Raw genomic sequence first — 14,587 nt, forward strand, 5'->3', positions numbered from 1 at the left:
ACCAAAAATGCAGTTTTATGCGCTAAAGTAAACAAAAAAAATGCACATTTATTATTGCCACATCCGTAATTAATCAAGCTATAAAACTGTACCATAACCCATCCGATGAACGCAATTTAAATAATAAAAAACACTCGAAAAATGTTCAAAAAGATGTATAGAAAAAAATATGGTATCACTAAAAATGTCACATTCTGCAAAGAATGCTGCCACTCAAATTCTTCAATTTTTTTATGTGTGGCCCATATATCCAGCCGAGTTTGAGACACCTGGTCTATAGCATACCCATTTTTGTTGACTTAGCCACAAAACAGTCTGAATACAAACTACAAATAATATAGTGCACATATCTTCTGTAAAACTGAGTAGATGAAAAAAACCACTTGTTGACTATCTGTCAGTAATACATAGTTGTACTCTGTTTTACTTGTGTTACATAGTCCATTGAGTATCTCTTTCATTCTTAACAGAAACATGAACGTCAGGCCCAGCATCGGTATCAGCAGCAGCAGCGCAGGAAGCGAGAGGAAGAAGAGAGACAACGTCATGCTGATTATCATGCACGAAAAGAACGGGAGAGAGGGGGAGAGGAGGGAAGATCTGGTCAGGACTCTCAAACACATGAGAAGAACTCGAGTAAAACTAAGCCATGTGGTTCCCAAGGAGGGAACACTCATGACAAACCGAAGAGGCCCAGCTCCCTGCTGGCCAGCAATAATGTGCTCAAACTCAAGCAAATTATACCCCTGCAAAGTAAATTCTTGTCAGGGACCAATGCCAAATCCCCACAGTCTCCTCCTGGGGGAGATACCAAAATACCTAGCTTCCTGAGTTTCAAATTCTTGAAATCTCCTGAGACACGTAGAGAGGCAGCTCCAGAGAGAGCCCATTCTCCAACCAAACCTTTCCATCCTGGGAAGCTATTTAACTTTGGTAAAGGAGAAGGGCAAATGGGAGGCAATGGTTTGGGAGCACCTATTTCAATGCAGCCTCGTGGGGCAACAGCTGTAATAGCCTCAGCAGATGGGACAGTTCCTGGAAAGTCTCAGCTAAATGGAGTAACAGAAGACATGCCTGTGGATGATGCTGATGACCAGGGGAGGGCACATAAACAGTGAGCTCCTTTGACCTTATCACTGCCTCCAGCCCTTTAACAGTCTAAGGGCATGGAAGCACTGCAAGAGGTGGGTTACCCTTCTGAGAATGTCCTGAGTGCTTATCAGAGAGGATTTCAATGGTCTGGAGATGCCATCTTGCATAATGAGCTACACTGGTGCAATATGTTATAGCCACATGTACCACCTTGTGACAGAAGGTTCTGCATTGTGGAATGCTGAGTATTGCTATACATTTCAGCCTTACTGGATAAGAACTTTCTGTACTGTGTTATGATGCTGAGTATCCATATACACCTACATCATGTTGAACAAGCGGATTTCATTATTCCGACATGCTGCGTGTACCATGATGATGATGATGCGTCTCATACACGTATTGAGTGTTCTCATCATTATGATGTCATGGCGAACACTGTACCATATTATATCCAATACAAAACTGAGCCCATAATAGTGAAATTCTGAGGTGTATAATGACGCAGAGTGTATCTTTACCGAACATTTCCTACTGATCAGACAGAACTTGCTGCATGGCAATAGTTATGGAAGGGAGAAGGTGCATTAGAGGTATTACAGCTGGTATCCTCTCCTGCAGTGCCTTATTGCAGGCCAATCTGGCTGTGGAGAGGATTGACCTTGTCTCCACAACTGCTCCTCTCCATCTCTCTATGTAATACCTCTGCTACCATTTTCAATTCTGTAGCTCATTTGCTGATCTAGAGGCCATTTGTACATTTTAGTAAAAAAAAAAAAAGAAATGCGCCAACCATAAGTATGTAAAGTTTCTATGTAAAGGTTTTATCATGTCACAATATGACAGTCATAGGATGGGTGAAAGACCAGAACCATACAGTGAGTGAAGGGGGTCCACAGCGCCTCCATAACGCACTTTCTTCCTCTGTTATGTGACGGTTTTATTTATTCAAATCTTGTATAACTCATCTGGCGACATTTACAAAAAGGAGGCAGTTTCACTTTTCATACTTCCTTTTCTGTTCTGCAACAAGGGGCTTGCTTTGTGCTCATAAGTGTGTCCCATACTGAACAGCGGGGCACTTTGTAGTATTCATCTTCTAAGGGTGGAAGAATCTGTAATGCAGGCGTTGAGACAAGGTGTCCTCACTATTGGCCTGCTTCAACATTGTCCAAGTCCTATTTGTTCGCCTATCCGTTGAAACGTGCAAAAAAACTGTAGGGGACAGCAAGTACATGAACGTCACAGATATTAATCTGTAGGTTAAAGTTAAGGCTATTTACTTGTTTCTATAAGAGACCTTGTCACATTATCATCTACTGTTATTCTTTACTTTTTAGCACTAACTGCATAAAAAACATTGCACTTTTCCAATCAGGCCTTGTACAGTCATTAAAGCAATAGAGCTATGAGTTTTGCTCCTGCTGGCATAGACATGGCGCATATGCTGTATTCCCAACACAAGACGGAATAAGTACACAACTCGGAAGGTCACTAATCATTCATCCAATTTGCCTTAATGTTTTGCTGTTGTCACATACATCAGTAGAGGTTTTGGATTGGCTCTTTATAATTACTTTTTAAATATGCAATATCTAATGTGTATGGGGGTGGTCCCACTTTCCCAAAAATAAAGCAGTCAAGAGAAAGAAGGGTTGAGCATTTTGCATTGCAATATGTTCCAATCTTTGTTCTCATAAGAAATAACCTGTTGCCAGAGTAGTCCAGGAGCGATTTATTGTTCGAGAACACATACAAGCTCAGCCTAGTCATAACTTGCATATATATGGTGGATGCCTGACCACTATCTAAGGCAGGGGTCCCCAACCTGTGGCTCAGAAGCCACATGTGGCTCGCAGGCCTGTGATATGTGGCTCACAGCTGTCTGCCAGCTTATTGCATTATCACCAGGTCTATCAAACAGCTATGAAGAGCAGGTCTCCCGGTGGGGACTTGTGTGAGAAGCCCCACACAGAAGAGCAGATCTGGATACCCACATACTGACCTTGGGGGTTTAGAGATAATTTAAATATGGTAGGCTGAAGATAGGATGATACTACCTGTCAGAGGTGGTCCTTGAAGCTGGAGGTGACAGCGTGGTGGGAATGCTTAATGCAAGAATACTGAACTGAGGTATTGTGGGAACCCCTGAGTTTTCTTATACTGCCTTGGTGGGACTTTTGTGGAAAAGCTTTGGCTGTCATTAATTACTTGGGTGTGGATAGAAGCTGGATATGGATTGTGACCCTCTCTTAGAGCTGAATGTGGCTTGTGACCCTCTCTCAGAGCTGGATATGGCTTGTGACCCTCTCTTAGAGCTGAATGTTGCTTGTGACCCTCTTCTCAGAGCTGAATGTGGCTCCCAACCCTCTCTCAGAGCTGAATGTGGCTCGCGACCCTCTCTTAGAGCTGAATGTGGCTCGCGACCCTCTCTCAGAGCTGAATGTGGCTCGTGACCCTCAGAGCTGCATGTGGCTCGCAACACTTTCTCAGAGCTGAATGTGGCTCGTGACCCTTTCTCAGAGCTGAATGTGGCTCGCGACTCTCACAGAGTTGAATGTTTCCTACCCTCTCTAAAGCCTGCTTTACACGAGACAATAGATTGTGCGATAGCACAATCGATCGTACCCGCCCCCGTCGTTTTTGCGTCACGGGCAATTAGTTGCCCATGGCACACAAAACTCGTTTAACCCCCATCACACGTACTTACCTTCTGGACGACCTCGCTGTGGGCGACAAACGTCCACTTCCTGGAGTGGGCAGGACGTTCGGCGTCACAGTGACGTCACACGGCAGGCGGCCAATAGAAGCGGAGGGGCGGAGATGAGCGTAATGTAAACATCCCGCCCACCTCCTTCCTTCCATTAAGCCGTCGGGTGCCGCGGGAGGCAGGTAAAGCTGTTGTTCATCGTTCCCGTGGTGTCACACGGAGCAACGTGTGATGCCACGGAAACGATGACCTACCGCCGCCATTTTAATTAAACAATTTTATGAAACCTAGCGACGTGTACACGACTCACGATTTGTGAGCGATACTGCGTCGCTAGGAGGTGTCACACGAAACCACGTCGTGTGGTATGCCGGATGTGCGTCACGAAAACCGTGACCCCAACGACATATGGCACAATCTATCGTCTCGTGTAAAGTCCGCTTAAAAGCTGAATGTGACTCTCTATGCCAGAAAGGTTGGGGGGATCACTGATCTAAGGTGTATGACCACCTTAAGCCATATGTGTGTTGCACTGTTCATCATCCCGAGTGTGGGTATTAGTTCACTAATCCTAGGACATGAACTATGTGCATCCTAGTGGGCTCACTATATTACGCTGCAATCATTTTTGTAGGTCAATGTCTCAGAGTTTATAGTAGAATATAGCCATGGGATAGGACATAGAAACTGGGATTGCCAAAGATCAAGGATACGCTCACACTAACATATAGCTAGTGTATAACTCGGATGAGTGCTATTTGATGTTATATAGAATAGCACTAGCTCCAATGTTATACTATGGGGTAGTGGCGGCCAGCACTTTTTTCTCATGCCAAATCAGCATGAGAAATAATTGCTGCATGCTGCGATTGACAGTGCATATCGGACAGCACGCATTCATTCAAGTCAATGAGTGAATGCAAAATATTGGACTGCACTCTGAGGTCGTCCATGTGCACGCTGATATACGCTAAGACAGACAATTGGAGAAGATGGAGACACCTTCTCTGCACCTGAGATCCGATTCTCGCATGCGAGAGAATCAGATCACAATAAAATGTCACTCGGCTCACGCTCGCAGCATAATTTGAGCTAAGTGTCGTTTACACAATCCTTCTGATTCTCTCGCATGAGAGATTATACGCTAGTGTGCGCGTACCTTAAAAGGGAGTTCACATACCACCTTGGTCTTAAGGTTTCTGTTTCCATTCCTTTGTAGGCATAAGATGGATGTTTGAAGGAAAGCTTTTTACTTCCATATTTCACATCTAATATTAGGATAAATTACAGTTTACTTATGACCATTTTGTCAAATCCTGTTGTAACCTTTTAGTTTATAGATAATATAAAATATATAAAATACTTACAATTAACATCAGAATCCGTGACGCCGGCGATATATCGTTAGACTTTAGGCTAGAGCTCAGACCATGTTGTTCTATTATTTAAGGGTGCTGTCTCTCCATGCAACCCCTATTTAATTAGAAGCCAGATTAATTCCATGGGCACAGCTTCTCTAACATTTGGCGCTAGCTTTTATCGTGAAATTAAGCCGAGCCTTGCTCCTGGTTGTTAGCAAGCAATGATTGGTCGTCCATTTAAGGAGTTGTCATGAAATTTCTAACAAATTATTTATTCACGCTCACATTGAGGTTGTTCCCAAGGGGAGAACCATCCTTTATTACACACATAAAGCAGAATAGACAGGCATAGTCTATATCCGATAGCCTTCTGATCGTGGGGAAGTGAGGGAATCTGTGACATCTGACCGAAACCACGGCCACAGGATGGCTGTCATGGACAGGCTAGAAGCTAGCCGCCCACTCGGCTGAATCCCAAGAACCCTGGAACCCTTTAACCCCTGCACAGGGATCTGGAATTACAAAAAGGTCCAGGAGATCGCTGCCTACGGAAAGCTGCAGTCCAGAGAAGAGTGGTCATCAGGCAGGGTCAAAACCAGGAGGTACAAAAATGGAACAAAAATTGCAAGCAGGATCGTAGTCAGAAAACCGAGCCAAGGTCAAACCGGAGATGGGAGTGGAGTACAAAATACGTCAGTCAGCAGAGTAGTTAAAACACAGGGATCAGAAGTTCAGGAGCAGGGTGCCAACCAGAGACAAGCAGTATACTACAAGACTATATCTGGTGGCGACCAGCAGACAGGTGGGGGAATAAGAAGGATGTGGTGCCTTCTCATAGGCTGTAGCTGAAAGGTTGTAACTTCAGCTAGAAGACACACGCCACCACAGTCAGCCAGTGATACTGCAGGCCCCAGGGAAACCCAGCTTAGTGGATGGGCGGAGCCTGCGCCCACCAGCCACTAGCACTGACTCCTCCCCTATCAGCATTGCTCACAGCGGAAATACGGCGGCACATGGTGATCAAAGCAGAAGTCGCAGGAGCGGACTCTGGTAGAGACGTGACAGAATCTTAGCAGTGAGATGCTTTGTGTTGATGATGAAACCACTGGAATAGAGGGGCTACCATTCACTTGGTAGTAGCCATGGATCAAATATGTTGCATGTTTGACATGCGCTATGCTCTAATAATCTCTTTACTGCCTATTCATCAGGTTATTCACAGATATCCACAATACCCATTCATTGTAGTTTAGTATATACTCATCATTGTACCACCAAAAGGTAACAAGACCGATGCCCAATCTCAAGACTGATAGGAGTCTCAGTAGCCAGACATATCTATGGCTGATTTTAAGTAAAGAGCCAAGAAAACTTGGTATACGAATAATATATCTCACCAAGGTAAATGAGAAGAATCTCTTTATGACTGAGGGAAAATGTAGCAATAACATCACCTTAATGTGTATTTTAAAGCATTTTTGGGGGGAAAGGTGACTGAATCTAACCTCCAGTCCATATAAATTATGCATTGTATAGAAGCGGAAGGTTTTCCCTTCTACAAGCAAAACATTATTCATAATGATCATGAAAGTTGTATCATCTGTCGGTTGTCCCATGTTTTTCATTACCTATTTCATAAAACATTTGATCAGAATTGGCCGAAGTGCTCTCTATAGCTCCAACAGGTAGACTCTTTTAGAAACAGGCAACTTTTGGGGCATAATGAACAATGTGGTCCAGTCAGGGTTCAGTGTCTCTTTACAACCTACTTATCTAATGTTTGTTATATATGCATAGTCTCTAAAGTCATGGGATATGGAAAGGACCAGGTTAAGGTAGTCCTAGAATAATGTGACAGGGGAGCTCAGGTGTAGGTATAGTTTTATGGGATGTATACAGGAACTTACCCTCAAACCCCTGGTAATCTGAGATGGAGATGTGTAGAGGAATGAATAGAAATGTGTATAAGTTATGGTAAGCATGGCAGTTGACATATTGAAGAATTATGGTATGTATGGAAAGAAGCATTCCCCTAAATTGGCAAATTTTTCTATGTTTTTTTGGTGTAGTGGCATTGGAAAAAAAATGTGTGGGGTAAAAATAGATCGTAATTTACAAGTCTGCTTCAGTGCAATGGATTTCCAAACATTTGGCACATAAAGTGGCAGAAAAAGGGTGTTCTATATCTTTCAGTAGATGTCTTCTGTGTTTCAGAACATGGAGGTTCCAAAACTGTCATAAGACTTTGGACTCACTTCTTGTCATTGGAGCGGAGTCCCCATATTAAATTTTTAGGACATATGTTTGAGCTTTACATTTACATACATAGATATTTTGGAGGTTACATAAAAATTTTTACCATTTGGAAAAAATAACACCCTTACATTCCTCATTGTGGTACGTGCATGCCAATGAATGAATTTGGCATATTTTATCAGTGGTGTGCATCTCTATGTGCTTCGCCAGAAATGTTACTCCAGTGAGGGACTGTAGTAGCATCTCTAGCATAGAAAAAGCTACTGCTTTCAATGAATTTAATGGGCAGGGGTTGCCTTGCCCTGCCCTTCCCTCGCTCCTCCCCAGCTGCATACATTTTGACAAAGCTCATGGGGCGTACCCAGGATCAAAACTAGGGGGGGGCAAGCCATGGTCGTTCAGGTTGTAAAATATTAGAACGGAAAAGGTGAATGAAACGAAAATTTTAAGAGAATTAAATATAATTATAGCAGTGCTTTATTAGTTATTACCTTTTTTCCTTGAAGAATTTCTGATGGACGCTCATCAAGCACAACCCAGTCAGTCTGTCCTCTCCCATTGTACTTCTGAGCCAGGTCTTTACCCTTCGAAGGGTACTAAAAGATCGTTCAACAGTAGCTGTCTCTAATATACATCTCATATACAGCCCCCCATAGGGCTCCCATCTCATATACAGCCCCCCATAGGACTCCCATCTCATATACAGCCCCCCATAGGACTCTCATCTCATATACAGCACCCCTATAGGGCTCCCATGTCATATACAGCCCCTCATAGGGCTCCCATATCATATACAGCCCCTCCATAGGGCTCACATGATAGGAGCCCTATGGGGGGCTGAATCTCATATAAGGCCCCCCCATAGGGCTCCCATATTCAGCCCCCATCATATACAACAGCTCCCCAGACTGTCTGATTTAATATTTACATTTTTTTTTACTTGTGGCAGCAGCTCAGACTCCCAGCAGTCTTCCCTGCTTGTGACTGTGCTGGCCGCTCTGCACTGCAGGACTCGACACAACGGGGCGCAGAGTGATGATGTCAATGTCATCACTCCAGTCCATTCCCCGCTGTGCTGATTTGCAGTGCCGAGCGGCCGGCATGCACTGAGGACAGGATTTTACAGCCCCTACTAGGAGCGGCTGCGGGAGCAGCGTTCAGCCTGCCCTGTGGTACTAGTGGGTGGCGGGTGCCGATGCACCATGCCGCCCTGTCCTCTCCTCACCACCCGCGCTGTCTGAAGCACCCGCTACCTGACAGAGACAGGTCAAAATAAGGTGCATGCCCCTGCTTCTAGGGGGGGAAGCTGCCCCCCCCTGACCCTCGCTGGGTACGCCCATGACAGAGCTGCTTGAAATTGGTACTGAAAGGTTAAAATTTTTTGTGGAACTCCACAATGAGCAAAAATGTTGAGACTATTCAAAGTATTGTACCCTCGCTTTTGCAAATACACTTTGATAATAAGGAAAAAAAGATACCTTTAGTAAAGCCACTTCAAAGCGAGAAAATAGATGCTTCACAAAGAATACCACTTTAGTTTTCCTGAAGTGTCCTCTGCTTGAAAAACTAAGTGGATACGCAGGCACCTTAAGGACATACCTTAGAATCCATTTTTTCAGAGTGATCATCACTAAGGGTTTTCATTGTTGGTTTGTACTAGAAACTGTGAACCTAGCCCATTGCAGACATCCACTTTTTAGTGTGATACCCAAACATTTTGTCATTTTCCGGATTCAAACTTAGAGCACCATATACTCATCTATGTTCAGCAGAACCCTTAGAGGTGTTTTGACCTCTTTGCATTACTGCAGTCTGAAAAGGTCACAAGGCCATTACATATAGGGTTTACACTAGGATTTGGAGCCCCATTTCTCCTATAAAGAATCTATCTCATGACAGACAAAAATGGTACTAAACTGAGCGCATTGGCCATAGGGGCATTCTATTCGATAGGTTTCCATTACGGTGTCTGTCATATCATTAAACGGAAGAAAAAAGTGCAGTGCGAAAAATGATGGAACTAATTGGCGGCTCCATTATACACGTGAAGCCTTGGTGCTTCAGTTATGCACTACTGTTCCATAAGAAATTGTGACAAAAATAAAGTTGCAGGTAATATTTCTAAACTGCTGCACTCATTTTACAATTGCAATCTGTGGGAGTAAAGAGATACATTAAAAATGCAAACATAATTAGGTCTTCATACAGTTCCATTCACTGGTAACATCTGGCTTTAACAAACTGCTGATGAAAAATGTAGTCCTAATTGGACACCATTGTCAGCCAGGTGGAAATATGCATGTAAATACGAGGCGATTTCATCCATGCAGTATAATTGTGGAAAATCAATGCAGTGTCAGCAATAACATGAAAGTTCTACTTTGTATTTTTCACTTTTGTATTTGGGCGGTTATGGTATGTTCACAAAATTGCTTGGCAGACTGGGCGCTTCTGTGTTTGGACGAGTCTGGCAAGATCGTCCACTCCATCCTACGGCCAACAGCCATCTAAGCTGTATGGGGGACTTGAGGATCAACAGGAGCCTTAGCGGTTGGACCTCCCATTGATCATAATGTAAGCTAGATGCCATAAGCAGACGTAGGATTGCTTTTTTAAGCTAGCCAGAAATGAAAAAAACTTCCATTTGACCCAAAAATAGTTCTAATCTGCAACATTGTCAGGATACTTGATGTACTATTACGTAAATGCATTTACATTAGTGCATTAAGCGGTTTTGTTATTTGTTAGGTAAGTATGTGCAAAATAAGCTAAAAATTCACATCTTTTCATTCCCAGAGAAGAGTAATAGGGCTATCATCTATTGTAGGGTCAGGAACCTTTTTGGCTGAGAGAGCCATGAACGCCACATATTTTAAAATGTAATTCTGTGAGAGCTATACTCACCAGGGGAGAGCGGCGGTGGTGGAGTGGCTCAGAAGGTCCCAGGAGGTAGGGTAGGCAATACTGCGGGCACGGAGGAGGGGATGTCATGACTCAGGACGGTCAGTGTTCAGAGGGTCGGCAATACTGCTGCGGGCCTGTGAGATGTCACGGTGGCGGGTGCCATTGATTTTACTGCGGGCTCGGAGGAGGGGGTGTCGCGACTCAGGAGGGTCAGTGTGTGAAGGATCGGCAATACTGCTGTGGGCTCGTGGGGTGTCACGGCGGCGGGTGCCATTGATCTGCCAGCATGCTGCTTTGAATCCCCCGCAGTTGACGAGATTAACTTCAAGAAAATTGCCGCAGTGCATGCGCAGCCATTTTCTTGAAGTCGATCTCATCAACTGTGGGAGATTCAAAGCAGCCCACAGATCAATGGCGCCTGCCGCTGTGACACACCACGAGCCCACATTATTGCCGACCCTGCACCACCATTGCCGCCCCGGTAAGCCATATGCAGTTTGTAAGAGGCACCTCCATTTTTTCCCCAGTTTTGGGCAAAAAAGTGCGTCTTACAAACTGAAAGATTTGTATGCAAGGCCAGTTTCAGCCATCAAAAGAGACACATCTGGCTTGCGAGCCATAGGTTCCCGACCGCTGATCTATTGGGTATTTATGACTATGTGTCCCAGATTGGATAACTCCTATAAGCCTTCCATGGCTCAGTGATTATAGTCTCGTAGACCTGATCCTAACAATTTGGGGATGTGTACTCCATGTGCCACATGGCAGCTTAATGACGTACCTAAGCAAATCCATCTTGTTCCAGGACACAACAGTGTGCATGCCTCTGTATAGAGACTTAGGAGAAAAAGGGGGCTATAAAGAAGTATTTCTATAAAAATAATGAATTTAAATAATTCCAAACACAATATATAAGTTAAGAATATTGAAAAGAGAGCAATTTAAACATTTTTGTACCTTCATGAATAATATATCTCGATAAATATATATTACATGCTTTGAAAATGCATTTTTTTTTCTTAATCACAAAAAACAAAATAATGTGTATGTACAAAAAATACTATGATACAAACAATCTAGTGATGAAAAACTGTGCAAGGGAAGTATTGGGTAGAAAACCCAAAATTCAGAACGTGCACAAAAGGCTAATTAATACGTTCTGCATAGTATATACAGTGAAATATGACTAAAAACAACTGTTAAATATTAAACTATTTATAAAAATTAAAAACAGCAATCAATTCATATAAAAAAGATACTGTACCAGCTCTCCATTTCGCAGTAGATGTGGGTGAATGATTGCCAGGAGTGTGCTGCTAAGCTCCACCATAATACAGACAGTCATCAGGTCTACTTTTAGGTGCAGATTAGGTTTACATTTTTATTTTCTCTTGAATTCTTTTCTTTAGAAAAATTATTAACTTTCACAAAATGTCAAGGGGCAAAGTGGAAAAAAGGAATTCCGACTTCTCATAGGACTTGGGACAAGTAGTGAAATCCTTGGAACTGAGGAAACTATAGAGCTCGAGTCTTGACCATAGACTTGATTAGCCTTGTGTTGATAAGTTGCTTTGGTTAGTGAATCCCTGCTTAAGTAGGGATCTAAAGAGTTGGGCCATATTTGACCCTGGTAGTCAGCAGTAATGCAGCGCTATTGTGGCATTTTTCATGAAGAACTGTGTTTCTTGTCAGGCAGCTGAAGCTGGTGCTTTCTATGTTGTTACCTTCTAAGTTGTGTCCATTCATCACCACCCACCACCAACTTCTATGACATGACCTGTATGGCTGTCTTCTATTTCTCCACCAGTCCCCGTAAGCAGGCATGTGTTGTTAAGGCAGCCATTTCCTCCCCCATTGTCTTGTGTAGTAGGTACCTATTATTGTGCTTGACTTATATCATAACTGATGCCTCCACCATTTTACCTGGAAGGCTTCTCTGTGTTTCAGTTTATGATGCAATCTTAGAGTTAAATTAAAAAGCAAAGAATCTATGCAAGGAAAAAGTAATATCGTGTTACTACTAAAACGTAAAATTCTCTTAAAACGTTTGTTAAATCATGGAACCATTTTTAGTCTTCAATAAGTGTGGAGGTATCAAAACAATTAAAGTTGTATCCAAGAAGTTGAACCATAAGGTCTCATTCAGACATTCGTATGTCACAGATGGAACATGTACCCATTGTAATCTATGGGGCTGTCATCTGTTTTGTTGTATTGTGTGTAGAGTTGAGCGAGCACCTAACTATTCGAACCCGCTTTACTTAGTCTAATACTCGCATATTCATTCCGAATAGCATGTGCAATGCAAGTCAATGGGGAAGAACTCGAATTCCGCACTATTTGCTACTCGTACGAATAGTACAGCATTCAGGTTACTCGTTACTTTGCGAGTTTTTCCCATTGACTTGCATTGCACATGCTATTCGGAATGAATACGCGAGTATTAGACAGTAGTCGTTATGAGTATGGCGAGTACAAATAGTTAGGTACTCGCTCAACTCTAATCGTGTGTCCTCCCCAAAAAATTCACGGAGATATTTTTTTTTAAGTGCTTTGGATGAAAAATTGCAATATAATTCTATGTATCCGTGAAAATGAAGGACAGCACAGATATTGTATCCGTGAGCAGTCTGTATGATGTCCATGATTAACACTGTAATGTATAGGAGAAGCTTTGTAGTGGATTTTTCCATACGTGAAAATCACTGATGAAATACTCGTGGTAATTACTGACACACTGACCAAACAATGACGATACTAGGTCTGGTTCTTTTGTTTACCCGAAAAATCACTGACATCCAAATGAGGCCTATGTTTGTGTGCTGATGTGCTGCAAATTATTTATTTTAGACTTTCTTTTTTTTGCACAGAAATGCCAAATCTGCATATGTGAACAAGGTCAAACGTGTTTCATAGTCATATCACTTAGACTTGGGCTTATCATTTTGGCCCAGGTAAATTATGGTAAAACTGTGCACTAAGTGACCTTGTGTACTAAAAAATGTGTTGTATTTAAAGAGTACCAACCACCAGGATTTTCGTATATAAGCAAAAGCCAGTGCTATACTGGCACTATCATGCTGATTCTATACATACCTTTAGTTGTGAGAGCGGATGTATACTTTCTGAAATATTGGCAAGTAAAGTTTGTGAAATACACTGTTATTTGATTGATAGCAGCTGCTAAATATCTAATAGGTGGGTCCAGTTTTGCTATTTATTCCCACCCCCGTGTACCTGACTGGTCTTCCTACCTCCTGTCTCTGTTATTACAGGGGGAGAAGGGAGGGAGGAAGGACAGGCAAGCAGACAGGGGTGAGAATACCCGACCCATCTATTAGATGTTCTGTAGCTGCTATCAATCAAATAACAGTGCATTTCACAAACTTTACTTGCCGATATTTCAGAAAGTATACATCCGCTCTCACAACTAAAGGTATGTATAGAATCTGCATGATAGCGCCAGTATAGCCGTGACTTTAGTTTATATAGGAAAATCCTGCTGGTTGGTCCTCTTTAACAAAGAACAGTGCTGGACCCTATGTGTATTTTAAAAAAAAAACAATCAATCTAGAGTGTTCATAACGTGGCCCGATTATTTTATTGTCCATACCAGCCAGAGTCCGGTGTGCATTTTAAAGACTTATATTTTTACCGGTCCATAAAATACATAATTGAGCCTGGAGGCTTCTGACCTGGGCCTCAATCACTGTAGCAAATCTCAGCTCCAACAGTATAGGATCCCTACTGGAGAAAATCAGTCATAGATTAAAGGTCTACCTCCTGATGGGATCGGGAAGCTTCAATAATAATAATTTATTTTTTTTTTAAAAAAATGCAATGTTTTTTGCTCATAGTCCCAAAATACCACCCCTCTTTTTGTTAAGCCACACCCCTTGCAATTAAAGCCACACCCACTTATCGGGGTGCAGAATTTGTCTAAAATGCATACTAATTGTGCAATTCATGAAAGACTGTTGTTTGGCACAAATTGCACCAGAATTCTGGCACATTTAGCTTAATAAATCCTCCAGTCTTGCGAAAAATTTGGTTGTGTCAAAGGAAGACCCCAATGAACGTGTGTAATAAGCCATAGTGCGCAGACTAGTTCTCAATATTGATCTACACTAATGTCCTTGTCATTAGTACACATTGGTCCAAGGTGATGTTAACATATAAATGTGTTGTTGCCACAATGTATCAGTCTCGTGTATAATAAATGCAAGTTCATTGAAAGGTAAGGCAGTGGAGCGCCTCAGTGTGG

The 14,587-nt window shown here is 42.6% G+C and overlaps 1 protein-coding gene across 2 annotated transcripts in view; it reads left to right on the forward strand.

Moving 5' to 3' along the window:
• ANO8 (anoctamin 8) overlaps positions 1-13,381 on the forward strand; it is a 210,786-nt gene extending 197,405 nt beyond the window's left edge. For both annotated transcript variants that reach the window (XM_075315516.1, XM_075315525.1), the window contains one exon: positions 471-13,381. In XM_075315516.1, coding sequence (XP_075171631.1) covers positions 471-1,118 — 648 coding nt within the window. In that variant the 3' untranslated portion in view covers positions 1,119-13,381. The remainder of the gene's footprint in view (positions 1-470) is intronic.
• Positions 13,382-14,587: the final 1,206 nt, after the last annotated feature.

This window comes from Anomaloglossus baeobatrachus, chromosome 1, assembly GCF_048569485.1.
Source record: "Anomaloglossus baeobatrachus isolate aAnoBae1 chromosome 1, aAnoBae1.hap1, whole genome shotgun sequence".
Taxonomy (NCBI): Eukaryota; Metazoa; Chordata; class Amphibia; order Anura; family Aromobatidae; genus Anomaloglossus; species Anomaloglossus baeobatrachus.